At 47.9% G+C, this 23,134-nt stretch overlaps 1 protein-coding gene across 1 annotated transcript in view; it reads left to right on the top strand.

Annotated features, from left to right (window-relative positions):
* HCK (HCK proto-oncogene, Src family tyrosine kinase) overlaps window positions 1-23,134 on the top strand; it is a 45,890-nt gene that overhangs the window by 10,373 nt on the left and 12,383 nt on the right. Inside the window, exons 2-8 of the mRNA XM_010841736.1 lie at window positions 8,137-8,254; window positions 11,378-11,420; window positions 11,781-11,880; window positions 12,626-12,724; window positions 17,297-17,400; window positions 20,982-21,131; window positions 21,476-21,628. Of these exons, the coding sequence (XP_010840038.1) occupies window positions 8,138-8,254; window positions 11,378-11,420; window positions 11,781-11,880; window positions 12,626-12,724; window positions 17,297-17,400; window positions 20,982-21,131; window positions 21,476-21,628 (766 nt within the window). The 5' untranslated portion in view covers window position 8,137. The remainder of the gene's footprint in view (window positions 1-8,136; window positions 8,255-11,377; window positions 11,421-11,780; window positions 11,881-12,625; window positions 12,725-17,296; window positions 17,401-20,981; window positions 21,132-21,475; window positions 21,629-23,134) is intronic.

Genomic DNA, 23,134 nt, shown 5'->3' with positions numbered 1-23,134 from the left:
AGTTGAGGAATAGCAAGAGGCTAGTGTGGCTGAAGTGAAAAAATCAAGGGAGGGCTGGAGGAGACAGGACTGTGAGGTTGAGGGGACTCCAGGTCATGGAGCCTTGCCAGCCTTGCCAGAGGGGACTTGGACTCTTACTCCAAGTGAGATGGCAGCCCCGGGATATTTTGAGCAAAGGAGGGATGTGATCTGACTTATATTTTAAAAAGCTCACTTATCTGTAAGAAGCAGAAAGGGCATTCAAACCCAGCTTTTTCTGGTTTCAAGTGTTAGTTGCTCAGTCATGTCCAACTCTTTGCAATCCCACGAACTGTAGCCCACCAGGCTCCTCTCTCCATGGAATTCTCCAGGCAAAATTACTGGAGTGAGTTTCCATGCCCTCCTCCAGAGGATCCTCTGGACCCTATATTTTTCCAAACTTCCCTGCCCTCTGCCTACCTTAAAGATAGAAGTATTCTAAGGAGGCTTACAAGTGCCCTTGAGTTCTGGAGTTGATCAGGTGACCCAGAGGTAACATTGAACACGCTAAAAATTTACTACTTGTTTGGAGCAAGTGGTTGGAACACATACATCTCAGAGTCAACCTTCTGGCTGAGTCAGGCAAATGACCAAAGACCTGACTTCCTCTTTCCTATGTTGCTCGGTCACTTGCTGTTGTGTAAACCAGGGCATGACACCCACTCCCTCTGGGTATTTGCAAAATCAAAGTTTTGAGCTCTTGATCAGAAAGAAGCTGACAGTTGGAAAAGGGAAGAGATGGAGAGTCAGAGGTGACCCCTAAATGTCCATCATCGATAGCAGTCACTTGGAGGTTTGGCTGGTTCATTCAGAAGAGTCAAGGAATCCGAAGAGAGGGAGCTATGTGTTCCTGAAAACTCTTCAGGGACTTGGTCCCTGACAGTGGAAGGTTTGTCCCCTGCCTCCATGGCTGAGCTATTCTGAGAAGGGAAATTTCCTCTAAATGGATAATCTTGAGCCCTGGGCCCCTGGTGATCTGCTTTCCTAAACTTCCTGTTTGGGTTACTCATCCCCTCTCCTCCCACTTTCCCTGTTGTAGCCTCTGAGCCTGACCCAGTGGAGAATGGGAGGCAGGAGAGCTGGGTTCTTGCTCTACCTGCCACTGACCACCTAGGAATCCTCTCTGCTGTGGGCCTCCATTTCCCCATCTGACAGATGGGTTCATGTATATGGACAGCCTAATCCATGTCAGGCCCTTTCTAGGCATGGCTTCAGTGCCACCAGCTCCATACTCCACACACCCCCCCACCCACTCTAATGGGTCTAGTACCCCCTTTACTTTCTTCTATCAAAACTTCCTATTTAGGCAATCTTTGCCGTAAGCCATTTACACCTGAGTATGAATTGCAATCCTTTGTAAGAATTTCCTTTGCACTCAGCAGGGCTCTTTGAGGTTCAAAGGCACAGAAATCCAACTCAGACTGGCTCAAGCAGAAAAAGAAGGATATTGGAAAGTCCATGAGCATATCTGCTTTATGCAGAGTTGAAGAATCTGTATTTCTTCATTACTAGGCTCTGCTTTGCAACACCCATTTTCCAGCCAAATGGGTGATTCTCATTGGCCAGAACTGAGTCACATGCCCACCTCTGCTTCTATTACTGCAAGTCTGATTGGCCAGATTTCATCACAGACCCATCCCTACAGCCAGAGGTTGAAGTCAGCTCTGCCACAGTCCAGGAATTGAGAATGGGAGAGGGGTAGTTCCCCCCAAAAAATCGAGGAGATATTGTCAGAAGGAGGAGGAGCAGCTGCTACACAAGAAAGGACTATAGCTGTCCCCTTCAGAGAATTAATCACCCGACATCTCATCTCATAGTTGGGGAAACTGAGGCCCAGAGAAAGGGCCTTGCCTAAGGTCACACAGTGAGTTTGTGGCAGAGGTGGAACTAAATTCCAGGGCTCCTTGCCTCCAGCCCTCAGAAGCCACTGCTTGAGCCTAAAAGCTCCTAGTGAACCACCTCCCGCCCACTCCACAGGCTGCTCAGGCAGTGTTCTGAGAGTTCAGGAGGAGTCTCTGAGGCCTCTGTGGCCAGCACGGTGACCATGGGAAGCAGACAGGCCAAGCAAGCTGAACTTTCTTGTTTCCCTTCCACGCAGTGCCTACAGAAACCAAGGGGACAGGGAGCTGGTTTCAGGTTCCAGGTTCCAGGGGTTTCAGCAGTGAGTTGAGGAAGTGTCTTTGCTGGGGATCAGCTGTTCTAAGTTAATGTGGGGCCAGGCAAGCCACTTCTGCTCTCAGAGCCTGGTTTTGAGTCAAATTAGACAAGAAACATGTGTTTTCAGAAATTTCAAAGAGCCTTTCAAATCCCTGTCCCGCAGGACCTCAGGCCAAGCCTGAGAAACAAGTGCCTCCTATTATAAAGGGGCGGGGGTGGGGGTGGTGGTGGTGGTGGCGAGAATGAGGCTCAGAGAGGGCAAGAGCCTTACTCAAGGTCACACAGCCGTCAGTGGAAGAACTGGGATCCAAAGCCAAGTATTCAGACTCCAAGCTTGGCCTTCCTTCCACTATACATTGGTGGGTCTCAAATTTCAGTGTGATAAGACTCTCCTAAAGATTTGTGTGAAATGCAGATTCTATGCCTTCATCCCCAGAAACCCTAGTTCATTCAATTCGGAGTGTTGCCTGGAATAGTCAAGAGTCAGTGAGGACTCTTTGGGTACAAGTGGCAGAAATCCAACTCAAACTGCCTTAGGCAAAATTGAGAATTTACTTGCTCGCGAATTAGAAAAATTCCGAGGTTGAAAAGTTTTAGGCATAGCTGGATCCAGGTGTTTAAACATGTCTTCAGGAATCACTTTGTCCCCATTGCTCAGCTCTGCTGTCCTCTGTGATGGCTTCCCTCTAAGGCAGTCCCTCCCTTCATGGTGTCGGAATGGCTCCCAAGAGCTCCAGTTTTCTACACTCGCACCTACATCATCTATACTCAAATCTACACCTACGTCTACATCCACTTTCATATCCATGGCCACACACATCCACATCTATACCTACATCTATACCTATGTCCACATCAACAGCTACGTCCACATTCACACCCACATCTACAACAACGCTTATAGAAAGAGAGTACCTTCTCCCTAATTTTCCCAGCAAAACCCCAGGGCAGACTGCCTCAGATAGAATCACATACATACCTATAACTGAACCAACCACCGTTGGTTGTCAGGAAGACATGGAATTCCCTAATGGGCTGGTCCTGGATCAAGTTGTCAATCCCTCAAGACAAGGGAGGGGTTAGCCCCCAGAAGCCCCACTGAAGGCTGGGTTCCTAAGGAATATCCAGGCACGGTTATCAGAAAAGGGATGGATGCTGAGGAAGCATGGAGAAGGCAATGGCAACCCACTCCAGTACTCTTGCCTGGAAAACCCCCATGGATGGAGGAGCCTGGTAGGCTGCAGTCAGTCCATGGGGTCGCTAAGAGTCAGACACGGCTGAGTGGCTTCACTTTCACTTTTCACTTTCATGCATTGGAGAAGGAAATGACAACCCACTCCAATGTTCTTGCCTGGAGAATCCCAGGGACGGGGGAGCCTGGTGGGCTGCCGTCTCTGGGGTTGCACAGAGTCGGACACGACTGAAGCGACTTGGCAGCAGCGGCAGCAGCTGAGGAAGCAAGAGCAAAAAATATTCACCATGCCCAGTTCTCAACTAGAATAATCACACGAATCACCTGGGCCTCGTAAAAACGTACATTCTGATTTGGGAGGTGGGGCCTGAGGTTCCTCATTTCCAACAGCTCAAATATGATGATGCTGCTGGTTTCCATGCTGGCCATGCTCCAAGTAGCCAGGCACTCTGTTACATTTCTAACTCACTTCGAGTGACTCTGTGGTCTCCATCCTGCAGAGAGGCCCTGGGTTATATAAACTTCTTCCCTCGCCCTCTCCCTACCTCATCCCATGGTTCCAAAACCCAGCCAAACACCAGCATCATCTATTTGGGAAAAAGTGAAAGTCGCTCAGTCCTGTCCGACTCTTTGTGGCCCCATGGACCATACAGCCCATGGAATGAATTCTCCAGGCCAGAATTCCTGGAGTGGGTAGCCTATCCCTTCTCCAGCAGATCCTCCTGACCCAGGAATCGAACTGGGATCTCCTGCATTGCAGGCGGATTCTTTACTAACGGAGCTATCAGGGAAGCCCATTTGGGAAGCCCATTTGGGAACCACTTGTCAATATATAGGGGTTTCCCTTGTGGTTCAGGTGGTAAAGAATCTGCCTCCAATACGGGGACCCAGGCTTCTGATTCAATCATCCTTCCTTTCAAATGGTGCAACAGAACCCTTTTTGAGTCTTGAAGTGCTCTGTATATGGTTTACTATCATAAACTCCCTCAAATTCCCTTTGAAAGACGGTGCTTTTATGAAACATTCTTGAATTTCCCCAAATCTTTATTGAAATCCCTCCCTCTCTTCAAAATTCGATTTATTATTCTGCTGTTCAATTATTATACACAGGTTGTTTTTACTATGAACAATGTAACATATATGTTAGTGGAAGAACCTGAATATATATTAGATTCACAAAATGGCTTGATATTATATATGTCTTGCAGGTTGTTTTTCTCACTCAACAGGTATTTTAGAAGTCTTTGCATGTTTCTGACTGTCTTTGCCAATACCTAACAGCTCCTTGGGAATGTAATTCTGTGTGCCCAGTCTTTGCATCCCAGCTGGAGCAGGAGCCAGGTCCAGATGCCTTTACTTTGGACTGACTACAGAAAGCATGGGCTTTGGGCACACATTTGCTCACTGACCATGTGTTACACTCCTACTGTGTGCCGGCAAGGTGCTGAGCTGAGCACCAAGGAACACAGACATGAGCAGGACCAGTCTCTGGGGTGCTGCTGTGATGGCAATGTTCTGTATCTGCACTGCTGAGTAGAGTAGCTTCAGCCACAGACAGGTCTCTCGCTCTCTTTTTAATATTATTTCTTTGGTCGGGTCTTAGTTGCAGCATGCAGGATCTTAGTGGTAGCATGCGGGGATCTTCAGCTGTGGCATGTAGGATCTAGTTCCCTGGCCAGGTTCCAACCCAGGCCCCCGTGCATTAGAAGCACAGTGTCTTAGCCACTGTGGACCTGGACCACAGGGGAAGTCCTCACAGACAGCTCTTGAGCACATGAAACATGGCAAGTCCTAGCTGAGATGGGTTGGACATGTAACACACACACTGAGATATAAGGACTCAACATTTTAAAAAAAAAGAATATAAAGTATCTCATTGATCATTTTATGTTGATCACATTAATAACAATGTTGACATATTGGGGAAAGTAAATACATCTGAAAATTAATTCCCTTGTTTCTTTTTACTTTGAAAAAAACACGGCTATGGAAAATTTTAAATTATATACGTGGCTCACATTACATTGCTGTGTCTAGTGGTCATGAAAATGAGCATTTCAGAGGCCACTCTAGGACAAGCAGTGGCGTGGTTCTCTTGGTTTAGGGGGAAATCACGTTTTATGCAAATTTGACTCTTGCCCATATACCACTTAAAAAAAATACTTCATTGTGCAAAAGCTGAACTAACAGGAATTCCCTATTTTAAAAAGTTAACTTCTCAAGTGTTATGAGATCTCTAAACTTGAGGGCCAAAGGACGTGCAAACAGTATTCTCCCAGGGCAGGGCTACGTCTGCCAGTAAATGGAAATGATACGATTAGCACTTCCGTAGAACTTAACTGTGTGGCAGACGCCTTCAGACTTCTCAACTCACTCTGTGCTCACCACCACCCTGGATCATGTGTTTATGTGTTAGGAGACCTACCCCTCAAGACCCTGTGGCCAAGTTGAATATGTAAATTGATGATGAATACCAAATACATGCTCAGAGAGGTGGAGAGAGCTGCCCTACCTCCCACAGACATCTTCTTCCCAGATCACCCTTAACTTAATCAAAATATATAGGAATATGATTTTCTGTCATATAAAACCTCACAATAAGTGTTTTATTTCCCACAACTGTAATACATATTTATCACAAGCCAGAGAGGTGTTGGTTTTCATTTTCAGTTCATATGAGTATGTTATAGAACAGTAATTAATTGCAATAAATTTTCAAATTAATGATCCAGCACTCCAGAAGTTTGGATCAGTTACTTACTTTATTCACAAAAGGAGAATGAAGCAGAAACCACTTAAGTCTTGAGGTGGTAAACTGTTCCCAATTCCCACCAGGATAGACAGAAATATCCTTGTAAATGAAAAGAATCTTTTTAAAAAAGTAAGTAAATAACTCCCATAAACCTAGCAGTTTGGGTTTTTTTCTTAAGCCACAAACACATGTTCATTTTAACAAGATAAGTATAACTGCTTTAGAAGAAAATTGCAATTGTGCAGAGATGAGGAACACAATTACTTCCTTGTGTGACTTCTCAGCAAACATGTGCACATTTTGAGAAAAGAATAAACGTTTCCACCACTTTAACGATGAAGTTTTGACTCTGATGGATCAGTGTGTTTTCTTTAAATTTTATTAATCCATCAGCAAAGTCTGTCAGCTCTACCTCCAAAATATGTAAGTTGATAATGCAAGGGATACCAAAATGTCCCCTGACCCTTTCTGCTGCTTACCCCCTCAGTAACCACCACCCCAGGCCAGGCCACCATCAAGCATCTTGAGCCTGGACTTCTGACCTATTCTCTAAAGGCCATATTCCACCGAGCAGCTGAATAGCTGACAGGGTTAAAGTGTAGATTGAATCCTGTCATCCTTCTACATGAAACTTGCCCTGGTTTCCCATCAGCCTTAGAATGCAATCCAGATTCCTCACCAGTGTAAAGATGGGGCAGCCTCGTCATATACTACCTGCTCCCTCCTGCCTGTGAAACCCAGCCACACCGGCCTCCTTTCAGTACCTGATTCTCTTCAAGCACATTCCAGCCTCAGGGCCTCTGCACTCACTGTTTGCACTCACCTTTTCCTCACTCGCTCGGAACACTGTTCCCTCAGAGTGTTACATAACTGACTGCTTTGTGTCAGTTGGGCCTGAGGTCCAGCATCTCCTCCTGAGAGAGGCCTTCGCCAACCACCCTGTCTAGAGAGGCCCCGCGCGCTTGTTCCCTATCAACATCCTCTTTGAGCATCCTCCACGTTTCACTAGCTAAATTTATCCTGTTAATTATTTGTTACCTGATCTTTATCTGTGTCTCCCATCCACCTCCAGGGTGAGCTCCAACAGGGCCGTGACCTTGCTTGTCTTAGTCATGATTTAGCAAAGTGCTCAGTAGGGAATTTCCTGGTGGTTTGATCCCATGCCTCCACTGCAGCGGGGATGGGTTCAATCCCTGACTGGGGAACTAAGATCCCAGATGCCATGTGGTGAGGCCAAAATAAATACATAACTAAAAATTTAAAGAAAGAAAAGTGCTCAGTAAATGTTTGCCCAGTAAATGAATGAACGAATGAATGACCAAATAAGTCCATGAGAGAAAGAAGGGAAGGAAGAAAAAGAGGGAGGGAGGGAAGAAGGAAGGAAGCTTTAGAAGGCAATTATAAAGTTATGTGAGAGGTCTGGTGGCTTGACTGTTTGAGCCACATTATGTGCCCTGATCTCTATCATTTAATATAAAATATTAACTTATTATATAATGAAAGTATAGTCTTACTGTTTGCTCAGAGCCTGACTCTAGACTATTTCCCCACCCACGTACTTTCTCATCCTCCCAACACCCTGAGAGTAGGCTGTATTATTATCCCCATTTCGCTGATGAGGAACCGAGACTAGGGAGCAGGGGGAGTGATAAGTGAGCAGTTAGTGTGGGGGCAGGGGGGAGGGACCAAGTATCAGCTCAGGCTTTCTGACCCCAGAGTGTGTTGAATTTCAATGATCATCACGATTTATTCTCTCAATAAACTTCCCATCGCCAGGGTCCTTGGTAGCGTGACTTTGACAACTTGTCAGCTCTGCGTGGGTGCGTGGCAGATGTGGATATGGGGAAGCCCAGAGTTGACAAGGGCAGAGTGAGCTCTGTACGGTGAGGGTGAGGTAGGGGGGCTGACACAGGGACGGGAGCCAGCCTGACAACAGGGGGTCTCAAGCCCAGCATCAAAGACTCCCCCTTTCAGGGATCAGAGCAAGCTGGGCTCATCTCCCTTCTCTCTACCACAGGATGGGATGCGTGAAGTCCAAGTTCCTCCGGAATGGAGGCAAGGTCTCAAAAACCGAGCCCAACACCAACCCACACAGCCCCTTGTACGTGCCGGATCCCACGTCCTCGGGCAAGCGGGTGAGTGGGGGAAGAAAGGGGATGCTGGCGGCTGTCCGGGGCTGCCCCACGCTGCCCCAAACTACTCTCACCATTCCCTGTTATCCCAAGGGTGAGCAGGTTGAGTCTGGGGTGAAATGCAGCTGACCAGTCACCAGCAGCACCCTGACTCCCCAGGATACACGCCTTGGCCACTCAGCCTGGGTGACCAGGTCCCAGGGGCATAGCCAGCCGTCCCACCGGGCCAGTACCATAATCAGTGCTGAAGGTAGTGAACGAGCAGCTTAGTCACAACAGCAGTTGAAGAAATGACGGTATTGATGACAGACAGCATCAGTATCATGGTGATAGCGGTAATAACAATGGTAGTAGTAAGAGTAACAACAATACTGGTGGGAATATAATAGCAATGGAGGTAGGAATTCCAGCACAGAGTCTCTGAGAGAAGTGGTAATACTAGCAGAGGTATCTGCTCACCTCTGTTACACTTACACAGAGCTTACGATGAGCCAAGTACCATCCTAAGTGCATGATGGTTATTAACACCTTTAACCTGCACAATAGTGCTCTTGTGGGCCACAGCTTGTTTTATACCCATTTTAGAGATGAGACGCAGACATTAAATGACTTGCTGAGCGCTACATGGTTAGTAGGGATTCAAACTCAGTGCATGTTCCAGTGTCCCAGTGGCAGGAACAAAGTAACAGAGGCAGCGCCAGCTGCTGGTGACAGGAGCAGTAGTCATGCTGGCATTAGTGGGGGCCTGGGGGCGGTAGTCGCCACAGAAGTCACCCTGCTAGTCATGGTAGTTGTGATGGTTCGAAGAGCAAGAACAATAGTCATAGTGGTGGTTACAGTAATAGTGCTAGTAATAGGGCTGACAGTACTGTTACTGCTGTTAAGAGCAGCAGTAACAGTTGTAACAAGCATTGTTGTTCTTTGGAAATCTTCTGTGGTCTGGGCACTGGAGTGAGCTGTTTCTATACCATTCAGTTCAGTTCAGTTCAGTTCAGTCGCTCAGTCATGTCCAAGTCGTTGCGACCCTATGAATCGCAGAATGCCAGACCTGCCTGTCCATCACCAACTCCCAGAGTTCACTCAAACTCATGTCCATCGAGTCAGTGATGCCATCCAGCTATCTCATCCTCTGTCGTCCCCTTCTCTTCCTGCCCCCAAATCCCTCCCAGCATCAGAGTCCTTTCCAATGAGTCAACTCTTTGCATGAGGTGGCCATTAATTCTCACCAAAAGCTGTGAGGCTGGAGTTAATGCTTCTTATGGCCAGGGTGACAGAGGCTCAAAGTTAAAAGGCTCCCTGGGCTCATAGTGCTGGGAGGCAGCAGAGCTGGGTCGTTCTAAACTCAGCGCTGGGGTTCTCTCTCCTCTGGGTTCCTTTCGTCCATCCCCTTATCTGAAGCTATCCCAGCAAGCACTGCCTCCAGAGACAGGGGTACACTTCTTCCTGGTGCTCTTTAGAAAGTTCTTCCTCGTGTTGAAGGGAGGCCTATTACCCCATAACCCTTACTCCTGGATCCTATACCTCCTCTCTCAGTCCTGCCCCAAACACATCCACTACCTTTACCCCATGAGAGCTTGTAGAGATGGAAGGCGAAGATCTTATCCCAATCCACCCTTTCCTTCCAAATCATTTTTCACACAACATGGGTTCCTGGTCTCTCTTCACCTGCTTGCCCTTCTCCAGGCATGATGCCTAGAACAGGACTAATTCTAGAAATGGGAGAAGAGTGAAATAGGCACCTCCCATCTTCTGACACTTGACCTCCATTAATACAGCCTGAGTTTAGAAGAACTTCCCACACTGGTGATGTCCTGAGGTGACATCCTAAACCCTAAGTCACTCTCAGGTCAGCTTCTCTCCTAACTTGCGTGGCCTGGGGCCCTTTCTGTGGCCAGGGCTCCAGAGTCTCAGGTTCTCTGAGGCCCCCTGACTTGTCCGTAGTGGGAAGTAGAGGTTTTCTCCCATCAGTTTTTGCCCGTTCTCTCTGAACATCAAGTTTAAGGGACATTATTATCAGCCATTCATTGCTCTGCTCATGCAGAACTTTGATTTAGCAGTAATGTAGTAATTGAGAAAGGATTCCCAGGTCAAATCAGCTTGCAAAGCACCAGGCCACACACTCCTTTCTGTAGGACTTCCCAGAGCCTTTATGAATCTTTGTAATGGGCTTTACGCATCTCTCCAAAAAGGATATACTTAGTGTTTCCCAAAGCTATTTCTTTAAATTAGCATTTACTTACATGTGTGACACACAAATTCATTCTCTTTGAAAATAAAAATCACAAATTACAGTTAAAACTATAGTGTCTGCTGACTAGTGCCCTCCTCCCTAGAAATACCACACCCCAGCCCAGAGATGACAGCTGTTGTCAGTTTAGCAGGGAACCTTGCAAACCTCTTTCCATGAATTTACTCACACCTGTACAGTATGTCGGAGAAGGCAATGGCACCCCACTCCAGTACTTTTGCCTGGAGAATCCCAGGGACTGGGGAGCCTGGTGGGCTTCCGTCTATGGGGTCGCACAGAGTCGGACATGACTGAAGTGACTTAGCAGCAGTAGCAGTACAGTATGTGTCCACAGAAACTGTTTAGGATGTGTGAGAATGTGTTTTATACCAGTGTATCATTTTTACCATTCTGAAGAACTAGCTTTGTTTACTCAACAATGTCCCTTTGAGGTCTCGCTGTGTCAGGAATGAAGTGGCCTCCTTCCTATTAGAGCTGCTTAGAGCAGCTCCCTTAATTTGGTGCCGATTCCCCTTTGGATGGACACTTAGGTTGTTTTATGTAGTGGAGCCTTTATTCATGGGCTTGCTGGTAGACCTAGGAGCTCTTCAAACAGAGCTTGGAGAACACTGATCTGGACCAACTCCCCTCACTGTATGTTGAGGGGAAGAGACAAGTAGTGTCCCCCAGTATGTCTAAGGCAGAGCCTATAACCCTAGAGATCTGCATCCTTGTACTAGCTGTGCCCCTAATGTGCTGTGTTACTTTGGGCACTTCCCCAGCCCCCTCTGGGCCTCCCCCCATGACACATGGGGTTGGGATATCCTTTTTTGACACAACCTTCCATGGCTCCACACACATTTTTGGATTCATTTTCTTCTCCCGTTTCTTCCCCACAGTGGCCTGACAGCAGCAACGGCAACCCGCCAGGGTCCACAGAGGGTAAGTAACTGGCAGGCACGTGCAGTGGAGTCTGGCGATTGTAGAGGATTAGGTTGGGTGCTTGGTGAGAGCTTGAGGCAAAAACCCAAAACAGTCAAAACCGCCCTTGAAAATCCCCTAATTTGCCCCCAATGTACTTAGTACAGGCCATTGTGTTTCTATAGCGCTGTTTCACAGCATGAACATAACTCCATTAGCTTTGAACTCAAGAATGCGCTTTGGCAAGGTGCTTACTTGTATCCTGAACACACACATCAAGGGGTCCAGGGCTGGGTGCCAGGTCTTGGGGTGGGAAACACCCAGGGCTGTGGGTGTGCTCAGATAAAGCCTCACCATCCCATGTGTCTCCCTTCCCAACAGGTTCTGAGGATATCATTGTGGTTGCCCTGTATGATTATGATGCCATTCACCATGAAGACCTCAGTTTCCAAAAGGGGGACCAGATGGTGGTCCTGGAGGAGTGAGTCCCCATCCCTAAGACATAGCTATCTCTAATACTCAATTTTGCTCTCTCTTGTGTTTCAATAAAGAACCTGATAGGCTATATTATACTAGAGTGTAAATGACTGATGAGAATGTGATCATAATAAAGGAAGAAGGGTTTGCTGTTAATCTAGGTTTTAGCCACAGTAAAGGGGCTTGTGTGCTGGCTAATGGTGTACATCCAGGCAAGGATGGACAGCTGACAGTGCTTTCCTAGGAAAGCCTTTCTTGGACTCCTATGATTAAGTGGCAGGCTTACCTATGGAACAGACCCTGTTAAGGTGACTTTGCATTCAGATCCATGGATCTCTGAGTTTGCTACCTCCAATCTCCTATAATCCTCACCATCACTAGATGGAGTATCTAATATGTGCTGGGACCGCTTATGCTTGGTCAGACTCCTGAGCCCAGTCCCTCTGGCCAGCACACTGTGAATCTGCCATGGGCACAGGGCCCTGCCTAATATATGGTTGGTAAGGTCAAGGCCACAAGTCCAGGGAATGAGGGTGAGGCCAAAGACCTAGGACTGTGGACTGTGAATGTAGGGACAGGGCTTGATTCTAGCCCCAGGGTTGTTGTAAAGATATTTACCTTCATCATGGGGTGCAGGCTGGGGGCTGGGACGGTAGTGGCCCTGCCCTTCACCTTACCAGCTTCCTGTTGTTGGGATATTCTAGGCCACGGCTGGGGGGTTGACCCCTTTGCTCCCTTCTGCCCCCTAGGTCTGGGGAGTGGTGGAGAGCGCGATCTCTGGCCACCCGGAAAGAGGGCTACATCCCAAGCAACTACGTTGCCCGCGTCAACTCTCTGGAGACGGAGGAGTGAGTATTCCATCTCCCTGCCCTCCAGAAGCAAGCATGAGCTGAGCCAGCCTTGCTTCTGCCTCAGGGCCTTTGTGCTCACCGTCTCCCCTCCCTGGCACACACTTCCTAGAGCTGTTTGCCTGGCTGGATCCTTTTCATCCTTTGGGGCTCAGAGAGGCCTTCCCTGGCCACTTAGTCTCAAGCAGGGCCCTGCTGTGACTCTGTGACTCCCTGCTTTACTTCTTCTGAACACTTCTCACTAGCAAAAACAGTCTTGTTTCTTTGGTTGTCCCCAGTTCACTGTCTGCCTTCCCCCACTAGAATGGGAGCACATGGGGGTAGGGACATGGTCTGTCCTCTACTGCATCCTGCACCCTCCACACAGGCTGGCATGCAGTAGGTGCTCAATGCATATTTGTTGGGTGAAGTATAACAGTTGTGCCAAGGAGGGTCCTCTGAGAGGCAAGCCAGCCCGCACCTGGCCAGTCACTCCTCACATGACTCGTTCAGCCTGCCTGTGCCTGTGCCTCCCTGGGCCCTGTGCCAACTGGGGGCCACAGAGCCAATGAGACATCCCCCATCCTCAAGGAGATCACTGTGACCCCTCATTCTTTACTGCGGGCTCTTTGTGTCTACTTGAGAGTCCCTTGGACTGCAAGGAGATCCAACCAATCCATTCTGAAGATCAGCCCTGGGATTTCTTTGGAAGGAATGATGCTAAAGCTGAAACTCCAGTACTTTGGCCACCTCATGCGAAGAGTTGACTCATTGGAAAAGACTCTGATGCTGGGAGGGATTGGGGGCAAGAGGAGAAGGGGACGACAGAGGATGAGATGGCTGGATGGCATCACTGACTCGATGGACGTGAGTCTGAGTGAACTCCGGGAGTTGGTGCTGGACAGGGAGGCCTGGCGTGCTGCGATTCATGGGGTCGCAAAGAGTTGGACACGACTGAGTGACTGATCTGATCTGACTCAGAAAACAGACAGTTGTACTTTATCCATCCATCCATCCATCCACTCAATCATTCCACAGACCCTTGAGCATCCACTGAACTCCCAGTCCTTATTCCAGGAATACTAGATGACTCAGGCAGGCTTCCTCCCTGGAGATGTTCACAGTGTGTAGGGTGACACTGACAAGTAAGAAGATGGCCATACTACAGGGTGGCAATAGATTCAATTCAGAATCAGCCAGTAAAAAAGTTGAAACCTGATGGTCACCACAGTTTTATCTCCTTTGCCTCCTCCCTCTGGCTAGATGGTGTTAATGGTTTGGGATGCTTACCTGTTAAAACGGGCTCTTCCCATCTTAAAGTCACCCCTTTCCTAGCACACCCCTTTCCTTGCCCTGTGAAATCTCCCCTCTGTGGCCGTGAGGAAGCCCTCACTCCCAGCCCTGACCCTTCTGTCCTGGAATGCCCCCAGCACATGCCGTACATGCTGTGGCGTCGGGAAGGGGGGCAGGGTTGGCTGCTTCTCTGTCCTTCCAGGCTTTCTCCTGGGGCATCTGTGCTCTGCTCCCCTGCTCCAGGCTCTGAACACTTAGACAATTCTTGCACCATACCTCACCTTGCAGCAGCCTTGAAGAAGGCATGGCTGGTATTACTCCTTAAAGCAATATAACTGCTGAGTGGAAAAGGCCAGGTGCAGAGGACAGATATGGTGGGTTATCATTTGGGTGATAACTTAATGGCTGGTTCTCGATCTTGAGTGCATCAGCATCACCTAGAGGGTTAGTTAAAATGCTGGTTTCTGAGCCCCACTCCTCGACTGTCCAATTCATAATTGGCATTTCTAACAAGTTCTCAGGTGAGGTGGATGCTGCTGATCCAGGGACCCACCTTGAGAACCACTGACCTGAATACCCATATGAGTCTTGCACTCCCAGGCTCTTGTGTCCACATCAAGAGACTGCTCACAGAGACTGCTCTGAAGAGAGCAGCTGGGGCCTGGAAATCAGCGTGGGACGGAATCTTACTTCCTCATTTGCCTTGAAATAGGCAGTATTCTCAAATGTTTCAAAATGCAAATGGTGCAGAAGGACATCGACTAAAGAGTGAAAAGTCTTCCCCCCACCCTATCCCCAGCCAGCTACTTCCCTTCCAGAAGCAATCAGTTTTTTGTAAGTCCTCCCAAATGCTTTATACTTGATTAAGAAACTACATATATCTTCCTCCAATTTGTTAAAAAATTGGAGTATAGCTGATTTAGAATGTTGTGTTAGTTTCAACTGTACAGCAAAGTGAATCTGTTATACATATAGATATATCCCACTCTTTTTTAGATTCTTTTCCCATAGAGGTCATTATAAATATTAAATATAGTTCCCTGTGCTGCTGCTACTGCTAAGTCACTTCCGTCGTGTCCGACTCTGTGCAACCCCAGAGACGGCAGCCCACCAGGCTTCCCCGTCCCTAGGATTCTCCAGGCAAGAACACTGGAGTGGGTTGCCATTTCCTTCTCCAATGCATGAAAGTGAAAAGTGAAAGTGAAGTCGTTCAGTCGTGTCTGACTCTTAGCGAGCCCATGGACTGCAGCCCACCAGGCTCCTCCGTCCATGGGATTTTCCAGGCAAGAGGACTGGAGTGGGGTGCCATTGCCTTCTCCGGATTCCCTGTGCTATAGGTCCCTATTAGTTATCTATGTATGGTAGTATGTATGTGTCAGTCTCAGTCTCCAAATTTATCCCTCTTCTCCCCTTTCCCCACTGGTAACCATAAGTTCGTTTCTACATCTGTGACACTATTTGTTTTGTAAGTTCACTTGCATAATTTTTTCAGATTTCACATGTAAGTGATATCATTTGGTATTTGTCTTTCCCTTCCTGACTCACTTCACTTAGTATGATAATCTCTAGGTTCATCCATGTTGCTGCAAATGGCATTGTGTTATTCTTTTTTATGGCTAATATTCCACTATCATGTCTGTGGTGGCTCAGCAGTAAAGAATCCACCTGTAATGCAGGAGACACAGGTTTGATCCCTAGGTTGGGAAAATCCCCTGGAGAAGAAAATAACTTCCCACTCCAGTATTTGTGCCTGAGAAATCCCATGGGCAGAGGAGTCTGGTGGGCTACAGTCCATGGGGTCGCAAGAGTCAGACACAACTTAATGACTAAACAGAAACAACAATATTTATTGTATATAAGTGCTGCAACTTCTTGATCCATCCATCTATTGATGGACGTTGAGCTTGTTTCTGTGTCTTGGCTATTGTGAACAATGCTGCAAAGAAGATTGTCTCTCTCCGTTTTACGCAAGTGGCAGCTTCTACACTATACTCTCCCACCTCTTTTGTTCAGATATTCCAGGTAGGGCCTACAGTTGTTCCGTTTCACAGTTGCCATGTCTGTCATGTAGATGCCCCTCCATCCCTCGTCAGTGGTCTCTTAAGCTGTCTCCAGTCTCATGCTGCCTTGAGTCTCCTTGGGTATATGTCATTACTTCCTGTGCAAAATCGGTAGGATAACTTCCTGGGGTGGGATTGCCAGGAGGACAGCTCTTACTGTGTACCTTTAACATTGCTTGAACATTTTACCATGGCTTGAATCACTTTATCAAATGAAAGCAAGGAAGGCAGGGGTGTTGCAGGGTGATTAGGATCTTTGGCTCTGGAGTTAGACTGCCTGACTTTGAATCCTGCCTTCACCACTTACTAGCTGTGTGATGCCAGGCAAGTTACTTGCTCTTTCTATTTCTCGATTTCCTCATCTGTAAAATGGAGATAATAAAGGCAATGATTCCATAGAGTTGTTGGGTGGATAATAAGAGCTTGATAAATGGTAACTGCCTGTTTCCCCAGTTGATAGCAGAGGAAACAGAAGTCCAGAGAGGGAAAGCAACGTGCTCCAAGTCACACATAGATTTGTGGCAGGGTCAAGGCCAGTTGATCTCTGGTCTGGGGCTTTTTCCATCACAGTGCATGAACCACTCCTCAGGGAATAAATTTGGTTTCTGCTGCTTAAAGTTATCCTTAGATTTTTTGGGGGGATCTAAAGATCCCAAATAGTCAAGGAGGATGAAGAAAGGTCCAGGGATGTGGTGCCAAGTATAAAATTATTTGAAATCTCACATTTGAGCTTAGAAATCCATGCTGATGTTATATTCAACTCTGTATCTACAGAGGAAGATGAACTGTGATGACAAAGCTCAGCCCCCACTCATATGGGCCTCTAAGATCCTGAGAGGTTGATCAAACGTTCTAGAGAAATCTGCAAAAGGAAGATTTTTGACCACAGTTGGTTAAGACTGCTGTATTTTTCCACCCAGTCTTTTTGCTCATCACCTTATCCCTCATGTTGGGTGGTACTGGAATAACCAGCAACATTTTGTATTAGTATTTATAATGCTTTATTATTTTTCTTAAAGAAAGCGCCCCAAATTGCAAGTTTCAGCCTCAGCGAACTGGATTCACTTGTGGTAAAATGTCAATATCAAAGGAATGACTGCTTTTCCCCCAAAGAATCTCTGAGTAAAACTGACACCAGAGGAATCCGGGCCCTTGGAGTCCCGATGCCAGGCGAGAGTGCCGATAGTCAAACAGGACTGCCCGCCTCGGGCTTACACACTGCCCCCTGCCTTCCCTCCAGGTGGTTCTTCAAGGGCATCAGCCGAAAAGATGCAGAGCGCCAACTCCTGGCCCCTGGCAACGTGCTGGGCTCCTTCATGATCCGGGACAGTGAGACCACCAAAGGTGAGGCCAGTCCCCCTCGCCCCGTGTTTCCACCCACCACACAGGGGAGCCCCAGTCGTGACCGGACACCATCCTTCGCTTGGGGTATGCCATTGTCTGAACAACTCACCCAGCCCCCCTCCCCGGGCTGCCAGGCTTCCTTCTGCTCTTTGTTCAAGCCTTCTCAGCCCCCAGACCTGCCAACTTAGGTCAGTGGAAGTAAGATGCAGTGGTTACTGCCCTGAAGAACAACAACCTACTGAACTTGATCTTCATTAGCTTGGATTCTTTTATATACCCATCAAAATATATCTTGTCCACAAGCCTGACTTCTCTCTCCTTCCATAAGGAAATGAGATGGGCTCGGGCTGTAGGAAGAGACCCCAAGCCAACCTTGTCTGGGACTTGTTTCAAATAACTCCTTTAAGGCATTTGGATATTTTGATGTCAGTGACCTGCTTCCTGAAACTTCCGTGCTGTGAGGGTGGCTTTGTGCCCGGTCATTGCATAGGAGGAAAGAGTAGTGCCCCCAAACAACAAATAACTCAAACTGGTATCGAGTAAGGCCAGTTTTGCCAAAGGGATGATTGTAAGGAGGAGTCCTGTGATTTCAGACATCGCACACAGTGTGCCTTTACTACTGGGTTTAGCTTCAAAACTGCCTGGTTTAGAGAAATCAGGACATTATATTGAGTATGACCTCACAGTACCCTGGACGATCAGTTCGGGGGCCTTCTACTTGCCCCCTGATTTCTGAACTGGGGAAGCCTGAATGTGGCTGAAACAGCGCTCACAATCTGTGTTTCAGGTCAGGGAATGTTTGGGCTTTATTTCCTCCCACCCAAGAAACTCCCTACCAGCCCCCAGAGGAAAAGAAATGGTGCAAAAAGATAAAGCCATACACAGCCCTCGGCTTCTCCCTCTGGGCCATCCTACACACAAGGGCAGGAAGGTGAGCCTGGCCACTCCCACCGCCCTCAGAGTGAGCGTAGGTGGGCTCACTGAGTTAATAAACTTGCAGTACAAGTGCCCTGAGTCCCATCCTGCTGCTTCCTGGGTTCTGCCCTTCCCCGCTCAGCACCAGCCAAGTCAGCCTCTCCTTGACCGGGCAGAGTGATTAAGAGTGTGGTCCCAGCTGCCTGGGTTTGAAGCCCAGCTCTGCTACTTACAGGCTGTGTGACTGCAGGTTAGGTACTTCATCTCCCTGGACCTCAGTTTCCTTACGTATAACATGGTGATATAAAACCTCTACCTGTGGGGTTAATCATTCACTGTAATGAACAATATAGCTTATTATAATGCATATAACTATAGTCCATTATAATATATTATTCCTATCCATTCATTGTTTATTATTTATTATTCCTATTCATTCATTGTCAAGAGCTGACTCATTTGAAAAGATCCTGATGCTGGGAAAGATTGAGGGCAGGAGGGGAAGGGGGTGACAGAGGATGAGATAGTTGGATGTCATCATCAACTCAATAGACATGAGTTTGAGCAAACTCCAGGAGATAGTCAAGGACAGGGAAGCCTGGCAGGCTGCAGTCCATGGGGTTACAAAGAGTTGGACATGACTGAGCAACCAAACAACAGACATTAAAGAATCCACCTGCAGTGCGGGAGACCTGGATTCGATCTCTGGGTCAGGAAGATCCCCTGGAGGAGGGCATGGCACCCACTCCAGTATTCTTGCCTGGAGAATCCCCATGGACAGAGGAGCCTGGCGGGCTACAGTCCCATGGGTTCACAAAGAGTCGGACACAACTGAGCGACTAAGCACAGCAGCCTAGCGTGCATGAAAATCAATCAGTTGTGTCCAACTTTCTGACCCATGGACCCATTCCCTTCTCCAGGGGATCTTCCCAACCCAGGGATCAAACTTGGGTCTCCTCCATTGCAGGCAGATTCTTTACCATCTGAGGCACCAGGGAAGCGCCAGCATGTATGGTCAACTGTAATTCATGCAACAATTTAAACCTCCCCCATATCCTATGACATGGTGCTATCGTGGTGGAGAAAGCTGAGAGGGAGAGAAGTGAATAACTTAACCAAGGATACACAGCTCACAAAAGGCAGAACCGTGGCCATGGACTGAAAGATGTGTGTGTTTCTGGTCTGTGTGAATCCAGGATAGTTCCCCATCGCCAGCTCCTTAACTGAATCACATGTGCAGAATCCCTTTACCACGTGAGGTGATGCACACACAGGTGTCAGGGATTAGGACGTGGCATTGTGGGGGGCCGTGACTCAGTCTGGAGCAGGCAATGGCACCCCACTCCAGTACTCTAACCTGGAAAATCCCATGGACAGAGGAGCCTGGTAGGCTGCTGCCTATGGGGTCACACAGAATCGGACGCGACTTAGCAGCAGCAGCAGCAGCAGCAGCAGTGACTCAGCCTGCCACAACATTTAATATGGACACTTACATTTCAATGTTTCTATTGTAACAGTTGAACTGGATTGGTTTGTTTGTTTGAACTTTTTGCTTGTTTGCTTCTAAACAGCCTAACTTTTATTTTCAGAATTAATGTGTATTTGTATTTAAATAAGCTATGGATATACCCATACTGCTTTCACTATAACATCATGTATTTTTATTTTTTAAATTAACTAATTTATTTTGATTGGAGGATAGTTACTTTACAATATTGTGATGGTTTTGCCATACATCAACATGAATCGGTCACAGGTATACATGTGTCCCTGCATCCTGAACCCCCCTCCCACCTCTCTCTCCACCCTATTCCTTGGGTTGTCCCAAAGCGCTGGACTTGAGTGCCCTGTTTCATGCGTTGAACTTGCACTGGTCATCTATTTTACATATGGTAATGTACATGTTTCAATGCTATTCTCTCAAATCACCCCACCCTCACCTTCTCCCACTGAGTTCTAAAGTCTGTTCTTTAAATCTGTGTCTGCTCTGATGCCCTGCATGTAGGATCATCAGTACTGTTTTTCTAAATTCCATATATATGTGTTAATATACAGTATTTGTCTTTCTCTTTCTGACTTACTTCAGTCTATATAATAGGCTCCAGATCCACCTCATTAGAACTGACTCAAATGCTTTCCTTTTTATAGCTGAGTAATATTCTATTGTGTATATGTACCACAACTTCCTTATCCATTCATCTGCCGATGGACATCTAGGTTACTTCCATGTCCTAGCTACTGTAAATAGTACTAAACAGCCTTGCTTTTTTACCAAATTGGGTGTGGTATCTTGGTTTTTGTGAAAAATAGATAGATAATAGGAAGAAAAAGAAATAATGAACTCAATGACAGCCAACATTGCTGAGCTTTTACATCCTGAGTACAAGCATTACTTCTTCTACCACCAGGCAGTGTGCTGAGGGGAGGAGATATGATGACCAATCCCATTCTACAGATAAGGACACTGAGGCAAAGAAAAGTGACTTGGTCACGTGTCCAAGGTCTCACAGGAGGACATGGAACAGCCTGACAAGCACCCAGGCAGCCTGACTCCACCGCCCACTCCTACCCTCTGCTCCACTGTGCGGATGTCAAGACGGTGCCAGCAGTGGCCTTACAGGCTGTCAGGGTGCTCACGCCGGGTGGTTTCTCTCTGGCCCACACAGGGAGCTACTCTTTGTCTGTGCGAGACTACGACCCCCAGCACAGGGACACGGTGAAACATTACAAGATCCGCACGCTGGACAATGGGGGTTTCTACATCTCGCCCCGGAGCACCTTCGGCAGCCTGCAGGAACTGGTGGCCCACTATAAAAGTGAGTGCTGCGGGGCTGCCTCCCTTCTGGGGGCCCAGCTGGGTGGGCCTCTCTCCTGGGAATCCTAGTCAAGGGGGCACTGCTGCCTCTGAGGCCTGCTAAGGTCTTCCTGACCCTCCCCCCAGACAAACAGTTGCTTTGGATTCTCCTGAAGTCTTTGGTCTGTTGAGCGGGAGGGCAGAGATGCCATCTCACCATGCTCTGTTCTCTTGGGAATACCTTCAATGGAGCAGCCCTTTGGAACAGGGGCCAGATGCAGTGGACCAGGAAGGGAGGCCTGGAGGGGAAGCCTGAGGCTGGCTTGGGGCTGCCTGCCCTCGGCTGACCAGGGGGCTCTGTTCCAGAGGCGAGCGACGGACTCTGCCAGAAGCTGACAGTGCCCTGCATGTCCTCCAAGCCCCAGAAACCTTGGGAGAAAGACGCCTGGGAGATCCCCCGGGAGTCCCTCAAGATGGAGAAGAAACTTGGAGCTGGGCAGTTTGGGGAAGTCTGGATGGGTAAGGACCCAGGGCCAAAGCCAGGAGAGGAGATAGGGGAGAGGGAGGTCCTTGCTTCCAAGAACAGCCCAAGACCAAATGGGAACGCCACCCAGGGCAGAGGGGAGATTTGAATAATAACTGTAAAGGAGTGATTCCTCTGATAGCAAAGCAAATAGTCCTGCCATGCAAACACTGCCATGCAAATCTTTGAGGTCAGGCCTGTTGGGGTCAAAAACTTTCTTCTAAGAAGCCGGAGTCCTCAGTGAGGAATCTGCTTCCTCACATGGAGCTGGGACAGTCTGGGGTTGAGAGAACCAGAGCATCTCTTAGAATGATGAGAATTAAGAATGGGAAAGTGTAGCTTGGAGATTTCCAGGTGAGTTCAATGTTGGCAGCTGATGAACACGCTGTTCTAAGCCCCTGCCATGTGCCCAGCGTCATGCTAGAGCATTGTAGGGCTTCAGAAAGACATATCCCACCCCTGCTGGGCTGCCTCTAATGACTTAAGAATAGCAAAGCCTGCCCTGCAGAACTGTGGGGGTAGACGCGATGCCTGGCCCAGTGCCTGGCGCCCCCACACTGTTTATACTCCACCACGTTCCAAATGGGAGTGAAGACAGCTTACAGAGATGCCAACAATTCAGCCAGAAAAACACAAGTTTAAAATCCACTCACTTCAACTATATGTATTGAGAGCCTGCTGTGTGTCAGGCACCGAAGAAGAAAAGGCAGAGAAAGTGTATGGTGAGGAAGGCAAGACAGATCAGACTGATGGGGTTAGAAAACACACACACACACACACACACACACACACACACACACATTATATAAGGCCTTAGGCTCTTACTGTAGGAAGACCTCAACTCTGCGTTAGAGCTTCCTGGCAGCCAAAGCAAAAATAGAAACACAAGCAACACTGAGATTTGCAAGATCAACAAGATGAAGCAGGGAAGGGGTGGGGTGAAGTGAGGGAACGGCATGAGCGAAGTCCCTGTGGTGGGAGAGGGAGATGGCTGCTCGAGGGACTGAATGATATGCAGGTGGGTTGGTGCACAAAAGGCAAGGGGTAGAGGTGTTGGTGGATGACAAGGCTAAGAGAGCAAGGCCAGTTTATGCAGGGCCTTGTGGACCATGATGAGATATATTTATTTTGAGAGCAGTGTTAAGATTAAATAAACATTTAAAGCAAAGATGGTGTGTATGTGAATGTGTGACAAAACAAAGGTAGGTGTGTGAGTGAGTGGCATAATCAGAATGATGTCTTAATCCCTTAACCCCTACATGAGCCTTTGCATATGAGGAAACCATAGTTCAGAGAGGTTAAGTGACCTGCCCAAGGGCACACAGCTAGGAAGTGGTAGACCAGCCTTCCAAACCACATCTACCTGAGGGCAAAGCACATGTCTCCCCTTCCTTCTCTAAGGGCTGAGATGGGCAGGAAAGGCTCTCTGGAGGAGGCAGGTCTGCAGCCAGGTCTTTGGGGCCTATGAGGAAAGAGCAGTGGGCCCTAACCACATTTTCTGC

This window comes from Bison bison, unplaced genomic scaffold (genome assembly GCF_000754665.1).
Source record: "Bison bison bison isolate TAMUID 2011002044 unplaced genomic scaffold, Bison_UMD1.0 scf7180017864167, whole genome shotgun sequence".
Classification (NCBI taxonomy): Eukaryota; Metazoa; Chordata; class Mammalia; order Artiodactyla; family Bovidae; genus Bison; species Bison bison.
This window is presented reverse-complemented; position numbering and strand designations above follow the sequence as displayed.